The 25,189-nt window shown below is 39.3% G+C and overlaps 1 protein-coding gene across 7 annotated transcripts; it reads right to left on the bottom strand.

Annotated features, from left to right (window-relative positions):
- Positions 1-643: 643 nt before the first annotated feature.
- Positions 644-23,873, bottom strand: wnk2 (WNK lysine deficient protein kinase 2). 7 transcript variants are annotated; one of them, XM_059537288.1, is made up of 29 exons: positions 23,193-23,873; positions 20,168-20,340; positions 19,736-19,956; positions 19,425-19,582; positions 17,545-17,633; positions 16,896-17,115; positions 15,956-16,238; positions 15,135-15,619; positions 13,060-13,194; positions 12,912-12,950; positions 12,293-12,460; positions 11,653-12,087; positions 11,130-11,378; positions 10,997-11,037; positions 10,633-10,795; positions 10,423-10,539; positions 10,048-10,218; positions 9,906-9,957; positions 9,581-9,781; positions 7,600-8,456; positions 7,344-7,401; positions 7,184-7,251; positions 6,395-6,966; positions 6,042-6,292; positions 5,712-5,924; positions 5,138-5,236; positions 2,607-2,651; positions 1,946-2,196; positions 644-1,666 (listed from the first exon to the last, which is right to left on the bottom strand). In XM_059537288.1, exons 1-29 carry the CDS (start codon positions 23,799-23,801, stop codon positions 1,385-1,387), a joined length of 6,705 nt encoding a protein of 2,234 aa, XP_059393271.1. In that variant the 5' UTR covers positions 23,802-23,873; the 3' UTR covers positions 644-1,384. The 7 variants fall into 7 exon arrangements, 6 of the variants coding, with proteins under 6 accessions (XP_059393271.1, XP_059393275.1, XP_059393273.1 ...); XM_059537292.1 differs by having other exon boundaries at positions 5,162-5,236; XM_059537290.1 differs by having other exon boundaries at positions 5,712-5,921.
- Between the last annotated feature and the right edge of the window lie 1,316 nt (positions 23,874-25,189).

The following is a 25,189-nucleotide window of genomic DNA, read 5'->3' as shown; positions in this document are numbered from 1 at the left end:
CATATACCTCTGCCAGAACTATAAATTAGAGAACATCTACAGATGTTTGTGTACTAGTAATCACTATATTTTGAAACTCAAATTTAAATCTTAATAGTTAGTTCAGGGTTGACATGGTCTTTCATTTATGTTGCAAAGCATCAGTCTGTGTCAACACTTTGAAATCACTGTCTCTTGACCAGGAAACTCCAGTATTAGGATAATTTATTAAAAACAGTAGCAGTGTGACCTAAATAATGACAATGTGCTATGTGATTGCTGTAACTGCAAACATGGCCGCAACAGTAGAGAGTATTCAGCTCATTAATTGTACAATTAGTTTTTTAGATTCAGAAAAACAACTTAACAGTTATTACAGTTTTGAAAACAAATCTTGCTTCCCTTTTTGCTCTAGGCCAATGTGATTTTTTAACTGTATCAGATAATGTAGAGAGAAAAAAAATGAATGCACATACCTTCAAAACAAAATGACACTCATAACTTATTTATACCACAAACAGGTAGTGTTGAAATGCATTTTATAGATGTCCATGAAGGACATCATAAACCGAAGGTGGGGAGAACATGAATTAAGTTATTATAATTCTTGGTTATTATAGTTATTGAATTAAGAATTAAATGAATTAAGTTATTATAAAACACAAAATTAGTCACCATTACCCTTGGTACACTGGCTGGTAATGTACATAGCACAGTCCTCAGTGTCAGTTCAAGGCACTCTAGCAGGCATGTTCTCCTGAAATGTAAAGTTCTCTCTTTTCTCAGTGCAGGTCTTGGTTGTTACTTTTCTAGCATGCGATAATGTGTTTTTGTCTAGTGCGTTGCGAAATTAGCGATCGCTGCAGTACGTGGTGAAAATTTCACAGTGATGTCATGATCATGTGATACTATTCAACCCAAAACACTGATTGACCTAAACATTAGTCTTTCATTGACTTGTCCGGTTTATGCACATACGCAGACAGAGCATATATTTACAGAAGTATGAACATTGTCTATACATATCTACACAAATTTAATGGCATCTTACTGTACCTTATAACATTTATATGTTTACAGCTCAAGGTGTGAAGGAAGTTGATTCTGCACAAACACTAGCAAGCTAAACAGATTTTGATTAAAAATATACATTCTGTAAATATCCCTATGCTACATAGGGTTTATGAATATGTACAATAATACTGAATGTAAACTACAGATCATATGCCTACGTTGTTGGCCTGAGTATTTACATGTTCATGTGGGATTACTACATTGTAAGTAACTACATGCTAAAAACTGCAACAGATAGAATTGCACTATGCTAGGCATAACTAGCACTCAAAAGAAACTCTTAAGTATTTTTGGCAACAGAGTAAGAAGTGTAAGTACAGTGATTGTGAAGCTACATGGTCATATTTCTAGAATTAGGAACCTCACTGGGGAAAGAAGGTGCTTTCCAAGAGGGAGGGTGCACAGCAGTGAAAGCAAAGACTTCTTGGTTATGAGTGGCAGTCATTGCTGGCCAGTGGTCCATGTCTAAGTGTTGGGCGGTCAGGCCAGGCTCCATAAAATTGCACTGGAGTACTTGTGAAGTGTCAGTCGGCATCACAGATGCATGGAAATTAATCTGCGGCCATGAAAGAGACAGCTGAGAAGCATTCAATCTTTCTATTGAAATTGGAGCCTAAAAAAAGACATTAGCATTAGAGAATGCCTATGTTGTTTCACACTAAACTGTTAACATGAGTATCAAGGAGACATAAAATCATCATAACATTTTAAAGGAATAGTGAAACGTCAGTCATTATTTAATGTTCTCATCTTGATGTTGTTTAAAATCTGCATGATTTCCATTATATATATTTTTTAAGTATTTTGCAATATTATGAATAAAGGTAATGTAAAGTTTTAGGTGAACATACCCTTTAAATATTTGCTAAGGAAGAATTTTTAATAACGTCACCTCTATAGCGTTCCAGATCCTGGATCGGGTCAGGTGCTGTGGTCTTACACTGAGGGAGTGTGAGCGTGAAGGAGTCCTCACCCCTTCTGCCCAGTTATCCACCAGCCTATGAAGCTGCTGTGTGAAAGCATCTGTCTTGTTGTTGCTGTTGTTTGTCTGTGCTTGGGCGAGACCACTTGGCTGGTGAGGAGGGGGAGTGGATCTAGGAGGCATTGGGGACTGATTAGAAGCAGCTGACGGTGTTCCAGATCCTATTAAAAAAGTAAATTTGAGATGTTGAAATGCCACAAAACGAAATACAATTCACAGTGTCTGTGACCATATTAAATAACTTATTAAACTATAACAGGACTGTTAATACTGCTCTAAAATTAAATGTAATATGTAAACAGGATCAAAAGCAAAACAAGTATCCAGACAGAAATGCTTGAGCGATGCATAGCAAGTGTGTGTTCAACTGTATAGTAACAGATATAGAGAACTGTATAGAGAACTTGAGGTAAGTTATAAACTGTGAGCTGACATATTTTGAATTCGAACTCTTCAAGAAATTGAACTTGTGTAGTTAGAAGCATTAGGAGCAACAGTGTCAAGGTTTAAGCTTATGCAAATTGAATATTTAAAGTCTAAAGTTTGGAAATGAAGAAAAGACAATAGTTACTGCTGCCACGTTCTTTACCCAGACACAGGCGTTTAAGTGTTGACCCTACAAAAAGGAAAGTTAAAATTAGTTTTCTGTAGAACATCACTGCACAAAGAAACACACAAAGAGGTGGAACATGTCATTTAACTTTTTAAAGTTACAACGGCTAAAAAAAAACCTTCATTAGAGTTAAGTGATTACAAGTTAAAATGTTAAAATAATGAAATTAATTGAGGATCAACTAGTGGAAGTATCCAGAACCATAACAACATTGGCATAAAAAAACAGACAACTGAATAATAAAAAAAAACATTTTATAGGGATAAACAGAATAGAAAGAATAAAAAACATTGGAAGGAAACACAGAATGATCAAAGATGAAGCACGAATACTGATTAGCAAAAAGATAAGTAATTGATTAAATAGAAGAAGAGTGGGAGAAAGATAGCAGGTAGAGCCCTGCATTTCAGCCCGAGCCCGACGGGCCCCGACTTATTTATGCCCCTAGGGCCGGGATTCGGGCCAATTTTCACGTTATAGCTCACATGCGGGCCGGGCCTCGGGCCTTTTTTGGGTTATCCTTCTATTTATATTTTTAGACATTAATAAAAAAAAAAAAGAGAAGTTCACGTCGACGATAGAAAAACAAACATAGACATTTCATAACCTCATAACTTTAATAATCTGATAATTCAACCCGTTATAATTATACTGACATACTGACACGACAGTCTCACGCACGCACGCTTTTCCGTCAGCGCGACCCACGATTATACTTCACTTATATCCACTTATTGTAGTAGCTATTATAGGCCTCTAAATTAATGTATTAATCATAGCCTAGTTGTCCAACTAATAATTATAAAATGATGATTCATGCAGCGGCGAGCATTTCTGTGTCTGCACCTGTTGTTGCGGGACACGCAGGAAAGAAGAGAGCGCTGGCCGAGTTTGAAAACATTGTGGAGCAGGACGAGGATGACGACGATGAACTACAGCAATACATGCGCCTCAATCACAACATGGAAGGTGATGGACGAGATGTGCTGCTATGGTGGAAACAGCACGAGACCCTGCTACCTCAACTGTCAAGACTGGCTCGCTCTGTGTTTAGTGTCCCGCCAGCAGCAGCAGCGAACGTGTCTTCAGCGCAGCGGGAAGAGTGATAGAAGAGAGGAGTGGGTTAAAACCTTCCACTCTGGATGCTATTCTTTTTCTCCACGATGCTCTGTAAGAGACTGTTCTAACTTTTCATTTGACTGGACTTTATTTTCGTTTAACTGTTGGAAACTAATGGAAAAAAGAATGGACATGTTAAGTGGTGCATTTTTGAGGTAAGATAACCTGCAAGTTTGTTTTTAATTAATTTAATTTGTTTAGATTGTAGGCTATTTCTCATTTCGTTTGCGAGCGCTGTTGCGCGTCTGCCTCAGTATTTCAATTTTTTTTTTTTTTTTTACTCATTGTGGTTTAATAAATAAACATATATTAAACTAACTGTCTGTGTGATATGCTTGAAGTGTTTTATATCTATGGATTTTATTGTAGCCAAGTAAAGTATTAGCATTAATTTGAGAGGCTTAATTGATTAAATATGTTTTAGGCTACTCGCTGTCGGCTCGGCTGATTAACGTAAATCTTCATTTAAAAAAAATGCTCCAAAAATGTTTCTAAATTACCTTGATAAAGAAAAGAAAAGAAACATAACACAAAACTTACCCCTTTTTAATTGTTGCAAATAGGGCAGGCTTCTGCTGTGTAATAAAATAAATAAATAAATAAATAAAAACACGGGCTCGTGTCGGACTCGGGCTGATAATTCTGATGAGCTGTCGGACACGGGTCGGGCTAGGGCCTGAAGCCGCCTTTCCACTGCACACGACATTCGGACACGATTGTCGCATTTCTCCCTCTAGCGGCAGTCGCGCAGAACTTTCAAACGTCGTGCAGCAACCGTTACCTTGGCATATTCACCATGGTAAAATTAATAATTTTAATGAACATAGTTAATTTATGAATGCATCGTCACAAATCAGGTGACCCCCAAAATAAAAACAGTAGGTTTCATGGGGCTAATCAACGTAAATAATGGTTTAATAATTATTAAATAATTATTTCTGCCATAAGTATTATAAACCACCATTTTACAGAAATAGTGTTTAAAGGATAATGTTAATGTTAACAAAATATTGGTAATTCTGACCTCGCACCGATAGTTTTGATTAGAATACATCACATCCGGTCGGGCGTTCGCATACGGTCTAGTCGCAGAAGTTCAAATATTTGAACGTATCCGAGGCTCAAATCAGATCCGAAATTTCCGCATACGCATGTGATCGGAACTCCACGCAGCTCCCGCATTACTTTCCATTGGAAATGAATGACTTCCGGTCTGTCGCTTGTCGTTCGTCGGAGACAGTGGAAAGGCGGCTTGATCGTCTCGGGCCAGGGCCGGGCTCGGGCCTAGATTTGAGGCCCGTGCAGGGCTCTAATAGCAGGCACTGCCAACATATGACATGGAGAATGGCGGAAAGGAGGGAGATACAAACAGATGGACAGAGAAACAGGCCCACTGAGGAATCTAGCGCGTGGTTTACTACTGGATTTATAGGTGACCTGCGCAGACGCCTGGGGAGAAGGAGGCCAGCCTGTGGACAGAAGTACAGAGGTGAGAGAAAGAATGAGATCACTAACTCAAGAAACCAGAACAAAAGGGTACACACAGAAAAATTACATAATTTTAAATGCATTCATAAAAATAAACCTGGCTGTAATTCAGCTTTTTAATGTGAAAGCCTCCATGTAAAAGTCCCATTGATTTTATTAATTATTTGGGACTCAATTTGGGAATTATATAAGACTTACAGAAGATGTTTTTTTTTTTTTGTTTTTTTTAGTTTTAAATATAGAAAACCTTACATGTGCATGTATAAAAGGTTTAATTTTTAATGCTAATTTCATCCAATATGTTTATTTCTATGCAGGTGGGTGATCAATTGGTATTGACTGGATAATCTTCTCAAATCAATCATTTAAAGTCTGCTATTAAGCCCAATTATTTATTTTACTGACGTAAGGAATTTTCTCTTAAAGTACATGCTAAGAAATCAGAATAAAAGTCACCTTGGCCAGGCTGGCTGTGTGGCCCAGGTCCTTCTCCCTGAAGACCAGAGTAGATGTTGTCGGAGGAGAGAGATCCTTTGAGAGAGCAGGGCTGTTGGGTCTGAACTGGAACAGACACAGAACAAGGTAGAGTCCTGGTCCCAGAATAAGCCTTGCCATCGGACAAGTTAGAAGCCCTGGCAGGAGACCCATTCAAGCTTGGGGCAGTCTCTGCTAAAAGAGAAAAACTACATGTCGAGATGTTCTTGGGTAGATTCCAAATGCTAAAATCCTTTAAGTTGCCTTATATATATATATATATGAATGTGATATTTTAACTTTATAACTAACGTGATTTTGTTAAATCGGTAGGTTTGCTGCTGTCACTAGTTTTAGAGGCAACATTTCTCAGCTGTTGTACTAGAGGACTGAGCAATTTGCCAGCTTTTAGTTTGTGTCTGCTGGTCCGGCGCTTGCGTCCAGCAGGGGGCACTGTGGGCGGGATGTAAAGACCTGAAGGAGGAGGTTTCCCTAATCTGATGTAGAGAAGCTTAATCTCTTCTCGGTGGTGGGCCTCCAATTCAGTTACCTCCTTCATATGCCTGTATTAAGGTAAAGCGAGCAATTTTATATATATTGCTTTGATTACTCATTGATTTTATATTCCTCTGCATCAAAAACACACATAGACATGATAAACTCACTTTTCTCTTAGTCTTTGAAGCTCCCTCTTTATATCAGAGTCCTCCATCTCTGAATCATTGTCACTGCTGACATAGGCTCCCTTTCTGCTTGGAGAATCTGAGCTTTGCACACTACTACTGCGGCCAGAGCGCCTCAGAAAAGCCACTGCCCTTTTCATGAGGTCACTTCCTCTCCTTTCAGACCTACCATGACGGGATGGAGTTGTGGGGGCCATTTTGGCGGGGCTGCTCTCAGCCCCAGAGTCAGAAGACATGAAACGGGTGTGAACGGTGACATCCGCTGAGACTGAGGTCTGTGCCCTTGGAATCGAGCCTCGTTTGGTCAGAGGAGGGGGGGCATCCAGATAAAAGTCAGGTGGGGCGGAATATCTGCTGCTGTGCTTCCTGCGTGTGATCTCATCTTCTGTGCTCACCACTGAGAACCTGCCGACTGTAGTAGCTGACACAGTCGGCTCTTCATACATTGCACATTCTCCCAAAAATCCCCCAGGGTATGCTGGAGATGCTGTGCTGCTCAGGCTACGCTGCTTCCGACCTTGACCTGACAGTATGTCAGTGGAGCTAGGCACCATCTAATCCAGAGAATTGAAGTCAAAACAAAAATACAAAATAGTGATATTATAAGAATTATTTTACATATTTAATTAAAAACGGACAACCATTACTTCATCATAAAAATTACATTTGGTACTAACACGAAGAGGACTCCCAGATTATTAAACTGGGAATTAACGATTTATTACGCTGTATTTCCCTGAAGAAATTAGAAGCATGCTGTAAATGATGTACCTTATACCGACTTCTAGATCCAGAGCAAGAGGTAGAGTGTGGCATCACATGTCTCCTTAACACAGTAACTGTAGAGAAAGATGGCTTTAATTTTCTTATTGTTTGTAGATGACAAATGTTTCTTGAAGAGCATCTGTCGTGAGAAAAAATAAGACCATACCTCCAACTCCAGAATCGCTGAGAGCACTTAAACTGTCCACACGCTCTGGAATCTGTGGCTAAAAGACAAAAACCAAATGTATTTAGGTGGAGATTCAAGCACGATCCTGTCTAAAATCAAAATATCTTTAACTTGAAAAATGGTTTTTAAGACATGTTGAAAACTTATAACAAAAATATAAGTCCTCAAATCTTAATAATCAGATTTTATCTATTTAAAACAAATGTGACAAAATTACTATAAAGTATAAACTTACCAACTGCTCTCCTGCTCTGAATCGTCCCTCTCCAATAAGACTAGGTGTGCTGGTTCCTGACCCTCCCACTGCACTCTCTGGTCCTGGTGGAGACTGGACATACTCTGTGCCAGATCCAGGAGTTTCAGCAGCACTTCCCGAAGGGTACATGGGAGCATACTCTTGATACAGTAAATTCCTCAGTTTCTCATCTAGAGTCTTAATAGTGCTGCCTACAAACCCTCCTCTGGTACGTGCCTCTCCATCTGATTCACTAGGGACAAAGTGGTGCTGTGAAGAAGCAGGGCTTTGAGGCAGGGAAGGTGCCTTATTTCCACTCACAGCTGACAAAGGCTGCTGCAGCACTACAGGCTGCTGTGTACGTTCTACTCGACTCGATGTAATGGAGTGAAGTTGCTCACGAGCAGACGTACTCTCTTGTGATGGTGGCGGCATCACAGAGGATGACCTCTCAGCCCCACTGCTCACTTCAAGGGACAGCGGCATGACCAAGGGACAGCATGGCGCGTCCTCCACCCTGGAGACAGCACATGCAATTTCAGCCATCTGCTGAGCAGTGTGCATGGGGGGAACTGAGCCTAATTGGGCACTCTGGGTCTCGTCCACAAAAAGAGAGCTTTGAGGATCCATGCATTCCTGGGAGGATGGTTGCACACTGACCTGGGCGGAGCCCAAATGTGGCCCCTCCTCTGAATGGGAAGCAGGCTGCACTGGCATTACAGCAGCTTGTGGGGCAGGGGGAGCTTGGGAAAGAGCAGCCAAAGACAGAGGATCAGTGGTGGTCATAGAAAGGGGGCTCCAAACCCCACAAGCATCACTCCCTCCAGATTGAGGTGGTGTGGCACAGGCTTCTGAATCTGTGGAATGAAAGAGAGCAAACAAACAAAACTAGATCTTAGGAACCATCATATTGAACTCAACCTTACTTGACATTAGGAAGGCCTTTCCTTTTGGTACATGCTGCACAACTTCTTGTTCAATCTCTTATTCTGTCCAGGCTGGACTATTGCAGTGCTCTCTTGGGAGGTCTTACAGCCAGATCTATCTATCTCTACAACTAATCCAGAATGTGGCTGCAAAATTAGTCTTTAATGATCTGAAAGAGAGCATGTCACACCTCTGTTTATCAGTTTGCACTGGCTACCAATAGCCTCTAGCATAAATTTAAGACATTGATGTTTGCCTACAAAACAACCACTGGCTCTGCACCCTTTACCTAAATTCACTACTTCAGACTTATATGCCCTCCTGAAGCTTGTGTTCTACATGTAACAGCCAATTTTAGTGTCATCCCAAAGAGGCACAAAATCACTTTCAAAAACACATCTCTTCCTTCTACACTCAAACCTCTAACACTAGAACTCTATATTCTATTTCTATTTTATTCACTTGTTTTCTTTTTATTTATTAAAAATCAACTTGACCCTGAAACTCTTGCACTTTCTGTTCTATTTCTATTCTAACTACCGGTTTTCTTTTTATAAAAAAGTACCTTCTAACACTAGCGTTCTCTATTGTTTTTCTATTCTATCTACTTGATTTCTTTGTATTCATAAAATATGACCCTCTAACATTAGTGTTCTCTATTCTTTTGACTTGTTTTCTTTTTAATAAAAAAACTCTGTTTTTTTTTCTATGCCATCTAATTGTTTTCTTTTCATTTATTATAAAAAAACCCTTATTAATTGTACTGTTAGATGAACTGAGACTTGTCACAGTGCTTACATATTATGACTCTTTTTTTGGTTTTGATTGTTTCTATTGTCCTCGTTTGTAATTGGCTTTGGATAAAAGCATTTACTAAAAGACTAAGTGTAACAAAACATATTCTAAGAAAGACTATGAGAAATCCAATTTAATCTTTTGAGTAGGGGACATGCCTATACAATTGTGTTACAATTCCTGACAAGCAGTTTATTCTTGTTCCAATATTTCTGTATCTTTATTATGCACACTAAGTAATATAGTAACCCGACATTACCCATTGATGCAGAGGCAGATCCTGTGCTGGGTTCTGGTGGCTGGGCTGATACACTCTCACTAGGCTGAGCTGTCCCATCAGTTACTGTTGTTGTGGATGGAGATTGTGTAGATGGACCTCCATCTGAGGATGCATCCTGACTAGCAACAGGAGCCTCTTCCACAGGACAGATGATGAACCACCTCTTACCTGTGTGCAGAACTGAACAAAGTATAAAAACCCAGGCTAACTGTTTGAACACTGATGCATTCATTCTTCAGCAAGCATTTGGGGAGCATGAATTTCACATGTGCCAAATACAGGTGGAAAAAAACAAAAAGATTACCATTTTGCTGATAAACAGGCTGGGGGGCCCCAGATTGCTGTCCTTTTATTTCCTAGATATGAACAGGAGGCTTTTAGTATCATTCAGATGAGTCATTACACATTACAAATTTGAGGTGTCAGATTCTGACTTCCTGTATTACCTCTCCCTCTTGATCCCTAGGAGTTTGTCCTTGCAAATGATTTGTCCCAAGTTCTAATGTCTTCTCTCCATCCATGTCCTCGCTTAGAATGTCCTCTGCCTTGTCAACAATGTCTTTAAGTTGATCTATAAAAATTTCCTTTTCAATTGGTAGAATGAAACCATTTTCCACCTAATAAACAAATGAGAGAAACAAAATCTACAAAGCTGCAAAGAAAAGAAACTTTTTGTAAAAGGGTAATAGAATTAAATGGCTTTATGTTTCATCCGAATCGCTGATGGCAGACTATACACATTTACATTTTAATTTTGAATCTTAAGCAGAACAATATTGTTTTGTAATGGTCTGGAAATCAGCACCTATCCTTAATCTCACCATATAAGTGGCTATTTCTTCAGGTGCGTCTCCATCTAGATCAAATTTGAAGGTCACCATTTTATGATTGTGTGTCTCCAGCTGGCATTCCACCATCTTGTCATCTGTTTTACTAACCTGGAAATACAATATCACGTAAGGAGGTAACTGCAAAAAAAACTAACAAAAAAAAAAAACAGTTATATTTAAAAAGAAATCTTTTGTCCTTACATTAAGCATGCTTAGCTTTGGCTTGTTAATTTTTTCCTGGCGTGAGCGCGTACGAGTAGATTTGCGGTGGTGCTTTCTAGGTTTGCCATCACCCTTTCCTCCACCAGTGGGTACCTCGTAGCTGTCACTCATTTCTTTACCAGAACCTGCATCTTGGTTTAGGCTAAACAAACAAGACAAAATAACCTGAAGAAAAAAACTTGCTGGGAGATTTGAGATGATTATTTTGTTTTAATGCATTGGATTGTATCTGACACTATAAGTAGGTCAAATACACCCATTGTAAATAAAGAATCACATGATGTTTCATTCAATGAGATATACAATTTCCATAATTTTTCAGGGAATAATAACATCTACCTACCTGTCACATACAAAACTATGGAATGGAATAGATACAGGTGCCTATAGGGAAAACATTATTATTTTAGTGATCCATGCGGTACTGTATTTTAAGAATACATATTATAATCATATAAAAGAGGCTTTATGCCTACTGTTGCCTCAGTGCTGTGCTGAAATGGGCTGGGCTCTGGTGCAGGAGCCATTTGCTTGCCAGTACTCTCAGGAACAGCATATCCTGTCTGTATGCCAGCAGACTGCAGAGGAGTCTCCATGGTCTCAGGTGGGGCTTGGGCGGTAGTAAAATTTGGCTCCGAATGCCTATCCTGTGGAGGGAACTGGATCTGCGACACAACGGTGTGAGCTGGGGCCAGGATCTGCATTTCCTCATGGCGAGGGAACTCCTATTGATGAAAAATTTTATTGTGTTTCACTGTGCGACAGAAGCCTTGACCTCAATTGTAATGCTCACGGAATAATAATAATTATCCTGCATCACTGATTGTTATGACAAGGCACTACTTCACCAATCCTGATTAATGTACTGCCATTTTGCTGTCCCTCTCAAAGTAATTAATGTTCTTTTACACTTGTGTGATCATAGAAATTATTATGATACACATTCACCATATTAAAAACAATCCTTGCATTAAGCAAGAAAGAAACCACATCATTTACCTCTGTAAAGGGTTCAGGAATAGATGGGTCTCTCTGGAAGAGGGAGGCTGGATTAGGGATGGGAAGGGAGGACTGTGTTGGTTGGGGTTGAGATTGGAAAAGGGCACCTTCTGGTGATGGAACTGGGGAGTACATCTGCTGCAGATGTTCCTCTGGAGGAAGCATGGGTGGGGACAGGGCCATAGCCAGGAGAGGTATAGGGTTAGGAACATTCAGAGGGGTGGACACAGGTGTTCCTGCTCCTAGCATGCAGGGTATATTCTGCATTGGTAGTATGGGATGAGGAGCAGTGATAGGGTTTGCTGAATAGTAGGGGGAAGATAGAGGAGGAGCATGTGTGGGGTAGGGAAAAGAGTAAGAGACTGAGGAGAAAGGTATTGACTCTGTCCCTGCAGATGTGCCCCCTTCTGGCAAAAGAGGAAATGTCGAAGGAAACTAAAGAATAAAGAGTAAGATAAAACTGTAAACAGCCAGAGGTAAGCTAGAAAGCTACATTTTTGAATGAAGAATTAAGAAAATCCCTCAACTTCTGCCATCTAATGTTGAACAAATTTCAAACTTGCCTAAAGATTGTACTTGCTCTGGTATCTGAGAAAAGCGGTTGCACACATAGTCTTAGTTACAGGTTTCAAGAACTGACCTGTGTGGCAATTTGTAGAGGCTGGAGAAGGGGTGTCTGAACATTTAGCTGTGGTTGTGAAGGAAGGCTAGTGGTGCTGAGCATTGAAGATGCTGACTGTAATAGATGCTGTGGAATGGACTGGGGATCTGAAGATGGCTGCACTAGGGGCTGAAATGTTGATAAAGTCTGGGAAAGACAGAGAGAAAACAGAAAAAAAGAAAAAAAAAAGATTTTAAAATTAAAACTCATTTCAAGAATACTTAATCCACAGCTCCCATGGATTATGCTGCCTACCACATCTTTATTAAAGTCACTGATAAAATTTAACATAGTCCTTGTTTAGAGGACTTTCAATAAACTGATAAGATTTATGGCAGTGGTTCCTATTTCTGGTCCTGGAGAAGCCCCAACACTGCACATTTTAGATGTATCCCTATTCAAACACACCTGATTCAACTCATCAGCTCATTTGTGAAGACTCCAAAAATCATGTGTGACAAAATGTGCAGTAGTGTTAGGAGTTCTCCAGGACAAGGATTGGGAACCACTGATTTATGGCGTAATTGAAACTGAAATCCAAAAATGTCCAGAACATTTTAAAAAAGACTGTGATGTTGTTTATACAGATTGAGTCTACCTGAGGTGGGAAAGCTTCAGGATGGAAATAGAGATGAAACTGAGAGAAATACAAGGAAGAACAAAGACTAAATTAAATTATCACTATCCTAAGACATAGGAATGCATCCGTCCTCATTTAAGGGAGGTCAAACCTATAGCAGTCTTACCTCCTGTGCTAGTGGTACAGTTGTCTGGTTTTGCTGTGCCAAGAGAGCAGAGGCAGGAATGCTATGTGGACGAGCATGCGGTACAGGAGTAGCTGGAGCAGAGATGGTCTTGGATGGAACCAATTGTGCAGAAGGCTGAGAAACACATGTACAAATACATATCTTAATACAGGAACATTTGCAATTAAGCACTCAGCCAAAAGCAGTTCTTCAAGACATTAGTAGAAAAGCAAGTCTAGCAGCACATGGTTTGATGTGAAAGTTAAATTATTGGCTACTGACAGGGACAAAAGAAGAAAATGTGAGATAACAAACAGAGCAGTGATTTGCTCTACACACAGGGGCTGTTGCTCTAAAAGAGACTACATACAGGGTGACAGCGATAATTTGCTGATAATGTGTTGGAACAGCAGTCATTTATTGTTCAGTCAGCTTGCTGTGCCATCTTCTAGCAGTCTGCTAAGAGACTGTGTCCTATAAAAAGACATACTAGTCATCTGAATACAGTCCGATTTCTTTTTATCTTTTTTGAAAAATAGCAGTGATTAGAGGAAATACATTTAATTTAGTTCGAAAAACAAAGTACAATTTTACTCTTAAATGCTATATAGGAATACAACTAGAAGGGATTGGGATTTAGGAGCAATACCTAAATACATATAGGAGAAGCTTGGAAAGTATTGGTGAATGTTTGTTCTAGACTTCCTTGCTGGGATCATAGCTACAACGTTTTATTTTTCACCTACCACAAGACCTGATCCAGCTTCACTGTCCTGCACAGAAAAAGACCCAGTTTCCTGATGTGACCGGGGTGCGTGCAGAGAACCTATGCTTTGGACCTGAGGTATAAGGAACCTAACACTAGCATCGCTGTAGCCATCTTTAGCTTGTGCCCTGTCAATCAGCACTGGGGAACTGGTTCGCCGACTGATGATATGATTTAGACAGCGATGGAGGTGAGACAAATCTGAGCTGTCTCTCAAATTAGGAGAATGTGATCCAGTGATAGGGGACACTGGGGAGGACGACCTGAGTGGGGAGGGTAGATCGACTGGTGAAGATATGGACATGTGCCTGGAAGATGTGTGAACCGCTGAAGGTATAGATACATAGACAGGGGTAAATGCAGTGGTGTGGCTTAGTGATGGCATGTTGTAAGGTAGAGCTGTCACAGGAATCTGTGAAGGAGAATGGCTTTTATGGACTGGAGAAGGTGGGGTGACTTGAACTGGTATTGAACTTAGTATGTTCTTAGTAACAGAAACTTGCTTTGGAGGCAGCGTAGATATATATGGAGACTGTGAGGTCACATAGATTGGTTTGCTGGAGTCTGGATGAGTTATATCAGGTGGGAATGATGGTTTTAATGAGGAAAGAGGTGGCATGTTTTGGTGGATGGGGGAGGAAGAGGCATGACCCCCTGACCTTACAGCCAGTAACACTGCCTTACAAGCCTGGCAGTAATGTGGCTGGACATCAGAGTTCCTCCTACTGAATAACATTGGCTGGGCCTGAGAATTAATTTTCACCTGCTCTGAACTATATTCAGCTCTGGTGTCTTCAGAAACATTATTTGGTGCCTGATCTTCATTTGTGAATGATGAGGAACCTATGAAGGCACTTGTAGACAACAACTGATCCATTTCATCCTTACAGCTTGCTTCAGGTTTGTAACAGCTGTAAGTCTGATGATCAGAATCAGAATCAGAATCAGAATCAGAATCAGAATCAGCTGTCTGCAGAATCAGATGCAGCTGTTCTAACAAATTTTGATGGTCAGTCCTCCTCCGTAATGTGTCAAGAAATGAGGTGCTGCTACACCTGGTCCCTGTGAAGTTATCAGAGAATAGCATAGGTCTTTGGGAGTCACCAGGAATACTGCCATGTCGCTGCTCATTCAGCCAAAGTTTGAGGGGGGAAAATAAAACACATTTTTTAAATGTAGACAGTAATCATAACATAAAATAAACAGATATAAGGGAAGAAAAGAATGGGAATGAAGATGGTGGTCTTGGAGTTTTCCAACAAAGTAAAGCTCGACTGCAATGATTTGGTGAATTTAAATAGAAACTTACAGGTGATTGCTGGTAGGCGCTCTGATGTAGGTGTACAGAAGATTGCTGAAAAGCCCCTTGATGTAGCTGATGAGTTGACTGCTGATATTGCTGGTGCAGCTGAACGGTGGGTTGTTGCTGGGGTGCTTGTGGCACCAAACCATGGGCCTGTGCTTGTGCAGCCTGGTGCATGGGAGCACTAGGCTGTTGTTGGGCTCTGTGAGGTTGCTGAGGACTAGGTTGTTGCTGGGTCCCATGGAGTAACTGACCAATGGTTTGTTGTGGGACACCTTGGGGCATTTGTAGAGCAGGTTGTTGTTGAGTCCCCAGAGGCAGGTGTGCAGTAGATGGATGTTGAGCACCTTCTGGCAACTGAGCCAGAAACTGTGCTGGAGGGCTTAAGACCCTTTGGGCAGTGGAAATGGACTCAAATAGGGATTGCTGAGAGGTGCTGTCTTGGTTACCTGAAGCGCCTGTTACCACTGTTGAGCCTGCACTGCTGTCTGCTGCATTAGTTGGGACAAACAAAACAAAGTACATATTCAAGTTGTTCAAGCAAGGGAAACTGTTGCATACCTGCATTAAGTAAGTTATACAAAACATAATATAATCAAGTTAAATATAATCAAGTGAAATTAGTCTCTTGGTTCTGTGGATATCAAAAAATATTCCTGGTTCTGTGGATATCTTTATTAATCTCAGACCCATTCATATAATGATTTATAATGTACTTTAAAATAGAAAAACAATATTGTACTGGTCCTTTTATCTTTTGTGTGGATATCTTTGAAGAATTAAGTACCACAGTGTCAACTATACATATATCTATAGATGTGTCTCACGTGTAGCTGTAGCAGCACTTATTTGGCCACTACAAATAAGGCTGACTGCTTCAGTCTGTAGCTCCTCTGTTTCAGATGGAAGACCGGGTGGTCCACCAACTGGTGGTACTGTGGAGGGCACCTGAAGGAGATTTTGTGCCTGAGTCTTGATTCTTCTCTCTTCTATCTTTCCATTACTGGCTGAGGCACTCCTCTGTCTTCTCCACTTTATTAGAGACACACGGTCACGGATGGACTTACCCACAATCTTCACATCAGTCTCTAAAAAGAAGCCAGAGTCCACCTGCCAGAATAGATAATTGAACAAGTCTTAAAGGAACACTACACTTTTTTTGAAAATAGGCTCATTTCCCAACTTCCCTAGAGTTAAATAGTTGAGTTTTGCCATTTTCTAATCTATTCAGCCAATCTCCAGGTCTGGTGGTAGCAGTTTTAGCTTAGTTTAGCATAGATCATTTAATCTGATAACTTGACCGTTATCATCTCGCTCAAAAATGACCAAAGAGTTTCTATATTTTCCTAATTAAAACTTGACTGCAAAGTTCCTTGGCAGCAAAGTTCCTTGAATATTACGCCGGAATGAGAGTATAGTTCATAGCCATATCAGCCTAGAAAATCACAACATTTCATTTTCTGTCAGTCTTAGTACACGATGTAACTACAGAAGAGTCAAGTTTTAAATAGGATAAATATAGAAACTCTTTGATATTTTTTTAGTGAGATGCTAACGGTCTAATCAGATTCAATGATCTATGCTAAGCTAAGCTAAAAGTGCTACCACCAGACCCGGAGATCGACTGAATGGATTAGAAAATGGTAAAACTCAGCTGTTTAACTCTAGGAGATTTGGAAAATAAATAAGTATTCCCAACTATGAATATACAATACATGTCTGTGTGTATCTTAAAATGTTGCATTTCTAAAAATCACACTTGTTTACCATTTCCTGGGCAACTGTTTCAGGGACTTCTGTGTCCAGGTCAAAGGTAAACTCGATAGCACCACTGTCTTTATACTTCCCTTTAAGTTTCTTCTGGTCTTCAACCCAAAGCCTTAAGGCAATGGAAGACTTATTGCCATCATCCTCTTCTGCCAGCTCTACTCTAACTCCAGTGTCCTCCGCAAAGAATGCATGATTTAGTAAGTCCTTTATAGAGTACCTTTTAGAAGAGGAAGATGAAATTTGTTTGTAAAGACCTGTAAAATTTGATGGTGCTATAGCAACCCATATGTAATGTTTTCAAATGGACAAGACAAGATGTGCAGAAGATGTTTTAAAAAACAAGTCCGACATCTGAAGGACTATGAACAATGCTATTAAGTTGCTGTAGCAAATGGTAAGTTGTTAATAATGGTAAGTTATTTGACTGATTGATGATCCATGCATGTAGTATACAATCAGAATCAAAATGCATGTCGTTAGCAAGGTTCAAATTACTGCAAAAGCGAGTTACTGTAAAGCATATTAGATAAATAAAGCATTCCAAGAAAAAGTTGTCTGATCATATGACACGCTATATCTGACAGGAGCATAGGCTTTTTGACCTATATGGTTATGTCACAGGAGACTATTCAGCTGATGGACTCACCTTTCCTCATAGTGATGGCAGATACACTCTCCAATGATTTCTTTTATTTCAGGCACGGTCACCTTACTGAAACTGGCTGGCTTCACACCCTGTGTGCAGTGAATTAAAAAGGAGTTCAACACACATGCATACATACATTTTCATTGAACCCCCTTGAGAAAGGACATTTTACAGCAAAAATAATAATAATAATAATAAAAATAAAGAAAATTCATTTGTATCTGATTGTAAATAAAAAACATGACAGATCTGGGGTGGCAAACTCCGGTCCTGGAGAGCCACAGTCCTGCAGAGTTCTGCTCCTACCCTATTAAACCCTGCCTGTAGTTTACTATCCCTTCATGCCTTGATTAGCTTGTTCAGGTGTGTTTGATTAGGGTTGAAGATAGGGATGCAATAACAATAAAAAAAATTCAGAACCGATCCGATACTGAAAAATTCGGAGTATCTGCCGATGCCGATCCAATCCGATACAGAGCAGTTTTTTGAATTTTCAATGTAGAACTGCTATACTTCTCTGTGTTGACTTGACTGTCACTCTTTTGTGTGTTAAACACAATCTACTACATAAAGACAACTTCATTTGAATCAAAAATAACAAATGAAAAAATATATAATCACAATCTATGACAAAAATAAAATCTAGTGAATTATTTTATTTACAAATAAAAATGAATATGTCTAAAAATTTGGTAAAATGTTTGCTCATTGCTCTTTGCATTGTAAATTACATTAATGAAAAAAAAGTATATACATTTATATAGAAATCTAAAAGACGTTTCTTTTAAATGTATAGAACAGTAATGAAGGCTGCAACATGTGGTAGATAGGACAGAACAAGAAAGACAATTAATAATCTTTGCGCAGAAAAGTATTATAATACTAAAGGTGCCAATACAAAGTGGCACCGATCACTTATGCGCATCCTGTGTGCAGAATGATGAGCTTGAAACAACACAGAGAGACTGCTGTGCAGCCCTCCGAGTCTGCATAGAACAGTTAGTACAACACACAAGCAGCTCTGCTCGTGTTCATCTTAAATTCTCTCTTCACAGCAGTTCAGTCAGTTTACTGTTTGAGTAAATGAATAACTCTGGGATATTGGTTTATTTCAACTCAGAGGGAGTTTCAGCCACGTTAAAAAAGTGAATAACTTAAGTAACTTTTGGATAAATGCTTAATGGAGGCCCGTAACATTTCAAACGACTCAGTCCGATTTGTTGAACTGGTTCAACCGGTTCACTAAGAAGAACCGGTTAAATCGAACGATTCGTTCGCAAACTGGACATCACTAGTACAAAGGGAAGAGATATTGATATGTAGTGTATTAAATGTGTGCATTAGTTTATTTAACCTTTTCTTTGAACAGTTTTAAACCTCAGTTACTGTACTGAGAGTTTCATGGTTTTGACTATTACCGAGCGCAACATGCAGTTTGATTGCTGAATGGAGAATGACAGACAGCCGCAGCGGAAAGAAGAGTTTAGGTGAAATTAAACACCTGAAAAACAGTGCACAAAAACATTTTGGTGCCTTATAATGTTTTTTGTGCCTTTTCGTGGGGCTCAACAATAACACAAAATAGTTTATGCACAATATCGGATTTGGATCGTTCTCGCCTGACCAATACCCGATCCGCAGAAAATGCCAGTATCAGAGCCGATACCGATCCTGAGTATAGGATCGATGCATCCCTAGTTGAATCAAAACTCTGCAGGGCACAGAATTATTATCAACGTAAATCATTTGTAAAATACATTCTTCCATTTAACAGAATGGGACAATTTCTGAATAAATGCATTATGCAACATGTTTCATGTAATATTCCATTCTTTAAAAAATTAATGATGGTTGGTGAGGAGAATTTTGCTCAAACTTACGCTAGTAACTTTGCGATAGATTTGTGCTGCATTTTGGCACTCTGAGTATGGATACTCAGAGGTAGCCATTTCTAGCATACACATCCCAAATGCATACACATCTACTGATTCATCGTAGTGCTCCTCATACATCTCAGGGGCCATAAACTCTGGAGTACCTAAAATAGAAAAAGAACCAAGAGGGTAAAAAAATCTATAACTACATGGATGTAAGCTACAGTCCACGTCATCTAAACCGGCTATATAAATGTTATATTCAATGTAGCCTAATCTGATAAATCTCAAAACCCTGTCACTCTCCTGACTATTACCGATTACACTTTTGGCAAAGGAAGTTCTTTTTAGAGTGGCCAGGCCAAGATCTCCAATCTTGACGGAGCCTGTAGGACCAGTGATGAAGATATTGTCACACTTCAGGTCCCGATGGATGATGGGAGGAGTCCTCGTATGGAGAAAGTGAAGACCTTTTAAGATCTGCCTGCACCAGCTTCGTAAAACTTTTGGTTTCATCACCTTGAATCGCTTCAGATATCTACATAATAATAGAAACAGAATTGGAGATCATTGTCTTCACAAACTCCAAAATTTTATATTTTAGACAAAATTGGGTTTTCTGCAAAGTTATGCAAGTTGTAATAAAGCAGATAACATTTCTTGGTGTCCCACAGCTAGCAACTCAAACCAACTAAGATGCTAACCCTGGTGTGATAGCATCAGTTGTTATTTTGTTTTATTTGACTCACGTTTTCAGTGTTCCAGACGTCATCAGTTCAGTGACTAAAACAATGCACTTCTTCCCCTTAAGAGGAGATTCCCAAAAGTCATAGAAGCGAACAATGTTTGGATGCTGAAGACCTTTTAGCATTTCTGCTTCCTCTTTAAACCTCTGACGTTCCACTTTGGACAGCTTACGATCCTGAGATGGCAAGGGGACAGCATTGGTTTTTGAGGTTTCCCAGGAGAAAAATGAGAGACAGAAAGACAGGTGGAAAGAGAGGTGGATTAATAAACAAACATATGGTAACAAGATATTTAAGAGGTGTACTGAACTGAATTTACCAAGCTGCAACGTTGTTGTAAAAACTCAATTTTCCTCCTTATAGGAAAAAGATAGCTCTATAAAATAACTATTGACCAGTGGAAGACATGCATTCTAAAGACAATCTTTGAGTCAGTATTTATTGATTTAAAGCACACATTTGCTGTAATATCTTTCTAAGGATAGACAATATATCTGTTTTATTGTATTCTTTATTTTTTGTGTGGGGGTGGGGGTAAGGACAATATCTCTAAACATGATATGACTAAGAAAGTCAAGAAGATCAAAGGCGGATAAGAAAAACTAAATTACAGTTATGAAAGCATATTGATGCAACATGAAAGGCAAAATATGTATACCCCTCAAAGAGAGGGATGTGTGATTAACATATTGAAGCCCTTTGAATTAAGCCGGGTTGCAGTAGGGCTTAGGTAGGTTTACTGTGTATAGCAGTTGTGCTAGGCTTGAAAATGCTACAGTTACAGTGTCACTGGTGGTTCACACTCTTGTGTAGCTATGGTCAAGAAGCTGACCAAATCAATAACTTTGCATCTGCCCTCTTCCTGCTGCTAAATTTATTAAACGCTGACAGGGAGTATCTGTAACATCTCCGTCCCTCACAATCAGGTGATGTGCAACACCATAAAACCTCTGAGACTCACCCCCACACTGCGCCATCTAATACCTCTCATAAACTCAGAGACACACACACACACACACACACAGTTATAGGCTATATTTCATTCAACCTCCCCCATTCTCAATCTACTCTACAGTCAATAGGCACTTCAGACCAAACATGCTACCAGATTCCTAGGTGGTTTATATAAGAGTGAATTGCAAAGTTAAATTTTTTAATACGCTGAAAAAGAATCCCAAACTTACATTGCATTTCTGATACATTTTAAACACAAATGAATTAAACACTGTGGCATTGATTAGTTTTAGGGGTGTGTTAAATAAGAAGCTCTCAGGGAAATTGGCTTTTCATTTTAAAAAGGAAGTGGGCTTTTCATTTTTACATATGGCCAGGTCGTGGCTCTGACATTTTTTCCTGAGATAATGAAGACTCACAGACAGCTGAAGACAACAGCTTTTTTATTTGTCCATTATGCTGCTGATGCATCCTCGTCAGACAAATGAGGGATAAGTCAGTTTGGGCGTTCAGCTGTACATAAAATGGTCCATTAGAAATATATTTTATATTGTCTCGAGAATGCTACTGCTTGATGTGAGGGAAGTCATGTTCCTTAGTACACAGCCATCTTCACCTCATCTGACCTGTTCCCCTGTCTCTTCCTTTCTCTCTCTTCTCCCTCCAAGCAGATTTAAGGGACTTGCTAAAACCACTATGCTCAGCTGTCACAATATATGCTAATTCCCTCCATGTGATTTTTAAGATTCACAAAGCAGGAAAAAAAACAACAGCATCCCCATACAATGGCTGCAATACAAACAGTAACACTCTCTCAAATATAGAATAGAATGAAAAAGGAAGTAAGTCACTCTTTCGAAGAGACAAAGCAAAAATCTCACATATATTAACTGCGAGCATCCTTTTTTTATAACACTGCTCACACACAGAAACAAAAACCAGACCATCCTCATGTATAACATCAGAATTCCAGAGATAACTGCCTAGTCATCCTTCCACAGACTGTGAACGTAGAAATAATCCTGTCTTCCCTAAATGAAAAAAAGCTTCTTCTTAGTAGTCTACAAGGTATTTTTAGATCAACTTTTCTGCTGATTGTATACAGTAAACATGTTATATGAAAATAATAAAGGGTAAATGTTATTGTATATGATTCTAAGTCATGTTTTACCTGATCACAAAGCACAAAGTGATCGGGTAAATCATGACTGTCTTATTAATTATTTTAAAAAGAGGAGAATATAACAGAATATAACTACTTTATAGCATTGTACTATTGCATCATTTCAGCAGGTGAGTGCACATGACCACCCTTATCACATGACCTCTATGCAGAGGGGACTGATTCTCCAGGGATGTGCACTGCTTCTCTAGTTTGTTTGTGTCCACACCCTACTCTAAATGTCTACTTCAACGATTTTTGAGTGAGCTCTGAAATATAATAGCCAACTATATTTACCACAAACTAGAAACAGATCCATCACTTTTAACCTAATCGTCTCTTTCAATATTCCAGAAAGTAATGACAAAATTTTAACACTTACTATTCTCTGTTGAACTCAGCTGAACCTCAAATTATTCTAAACTACAACACGGAAACAAAGGAAATCTGATCTAGATGTGGTCATGGTGATTCAATCTCTCCATTTTACAATCAATAGTGCTGAGAAAAGGAAGAGGCCATATCAGATGAGCCGGCAAACTTGTACAAGGAGCAGGCGTTTTGAATGGCAACAGGATCAATCAGAAAAATACAGACTTTTTTAAGTAATAACAAACTACACAGAAGCTTAATCTTTACTTAGAGTTCAGTTACAGTTTTAACTTCTAGATAATTGATATCCTGCAAATCAAGCCATTGTGCTCGAGTAGATCTGTTGGTTATCTGAAACTTTTTGCCATATCAAGGATAATGATATTAAATATCATGTCAACAAATTTGGAAAGACCAATAACAGACAAACCCTTTATGTAAAAAAGGAAAAGACGTGATAGAATGCCAATAGGAGTGACTGCAAGATTTGAAACTCCAGTGGTTAACATTGAGAATATGTTGTAACTGCATTTTCCTTACCTGAAGTTCACACCAGGCCACCTCCACCCACGTTTCAGTGTCCAGGCCTTTATAGACCGTTTTGAAGGACCCTCTGCCAAGCTCAATATCAAACTTAAGAAAGCGTCCACCTGGAGAGGTGGATACGGCCTTCATTTCGGCCTCTTCCTCATTCTCATCACTCCCAGCTTTCCCCGCACTCTTGGATGCTTCAGATGGTTCAGCATCCTGTTTTTCCTCAGCGTCACTTGTCTCTGCCTCTTTGTTGACGTTCTCTTTTACACCTTCCCCCTGTCCCTCCTGACACTTGACGTTAAAGCTCCTCTGGACAGCAATATGTCTACTTTTAACAGGACTGCTGGTGGTGTCACATTCTGAAATCTCCAATTCTTGATCCTCTGACTCAGAGAACCACAAACTTCGGCGTATAAATCTCTGCCGGACCAGACCTTTGTAATCTAGAGGGTATGCGGTTGGATCGCTGGCCCCTCTGTGTGCTGTAGATGTGGGGTCTGTGTGAGTGGGATGTTCATGGCCATTTTCATAAATTACAGTTTTTTTTGAGGGGACAGAAGGAACTGTAAAGCCCACAGGCTGCTGCTCAGAGTTGGATCCAGTCCAGTTTTCCATGACCACTGAATCGCTGGACACTCATTTGTGACATTCATCCGTTTGCATGGTCCTCCTTGAATGAATGCACCTGCAATATGGCAAGCACTTTTAACATTTATTCCTGAAACAAAATCATCTTTTTTGTGTCTCTAGCTGTTTCCTATAACCCATAATTAATTCAATAATGACTACTATCTGTTTCCATTTCACTACTAAGTATTCATTAGAAACTAGTACTTATCCCAAAAATAATTTGTGTTAAGTGCTTGTTCCTTACATACTAGTATTTATAACTTAACTAGATACAAGAAGACTATCCAAATAATACAAATCCATATTTACTAGTGTATATTTATTAGATACTAGTACATACTGTATTTACATGGGGAAAAATCTTTTTAATTTTTATTCATCTTAAATAATGACCAATAGGAATGGATACTTTATAGGATGTAGTATATAATTTATTTAAAAAATTATTTTAAAAAGTTTTGAAATGTTAGTAACAACTGGAATACTGGAAATTTGTCACCAAGAACAACAGTTATGGGATAATGACTGTCAGCAAATAAGTAAATAAAAAAAGTGCTAGATACATAGAAAATACATTAGTTTCGTATTAAATAAATAAATGTGAAAACGGTTTGCCATACCTGCAATACTAGTCTCTACTGACGCATTTGACATCATATGAGGACTGACTTGTCGTTTACATACATAAAGAATAATGGGTAATATTAATTATGATAAAATATTTTTACAATTATTGAAGAAAGCAAAACAGAAAATATATATAGTAACTACTGGCATTAACTTCTTTTTCAAGTAAGAGGTAAGCTCCCTTACATCAAAAATTCATGCCACAAATGTACTTTAAAAGCTGTAAAATAATTATTTTCAATATGAAACTAATATCAGAATTTAACTCACCATGCTATAGCTGACAGAGGTTGTCACGTTGTTTAATCCGTCATAAAACTATAAAGTGCACAGCTTTCCCTTGAAATATCATTTTAATGAATGGTCATTCGGACGTCTACTTTGACCAAGCGACCACTAGCAGCTTCAAACCCGAGAACCCTCGCTTCTTATAAATGTCAGCGTCTGTAAGGGACATGAAATCCAGAGCCCGCTGATGAGATTATTTGCTCACTGCGGCAATGCTCTCCTCATCTCGGATAATACGGCACCGACACCTCCCTAAAGATTCCTCCCTCGTTATGTTACAGCGTTTATAGTTAGCTTCGGTTCCACTGCTGATGCGCTGATGCGGACATCCCGCTGCTCATAGCAACACTGTGTGTCCAATAAAAGCGTCTGCTTTTAGGCAGTACCCTTATCCTCCTCTACACAGGTCGTCATGGACCCCACGGAACGCTGGGCCCGCCCAAACCTATGTGACGTGA

Source organism: Carassius carassius, chromosome 44 (genome assembly GCF_963082965.1).
Source record: "Carassius carassius chromosome 44, fCarCar2.1, whole genome shotgun sequence".
Taxonomy (NCBI): domain Eukaryota; kingdom Metazoa; phylum Chordata; class Actinopteri; order Cypriniformes; family Cyprinidae; genus Carassius; species Carassius carassius.
The sequence above is the reverse complement of the archived record's forward strand: the minus strand, read 5'-3'. Positions and strand labels throughout refer to the sequence as shown.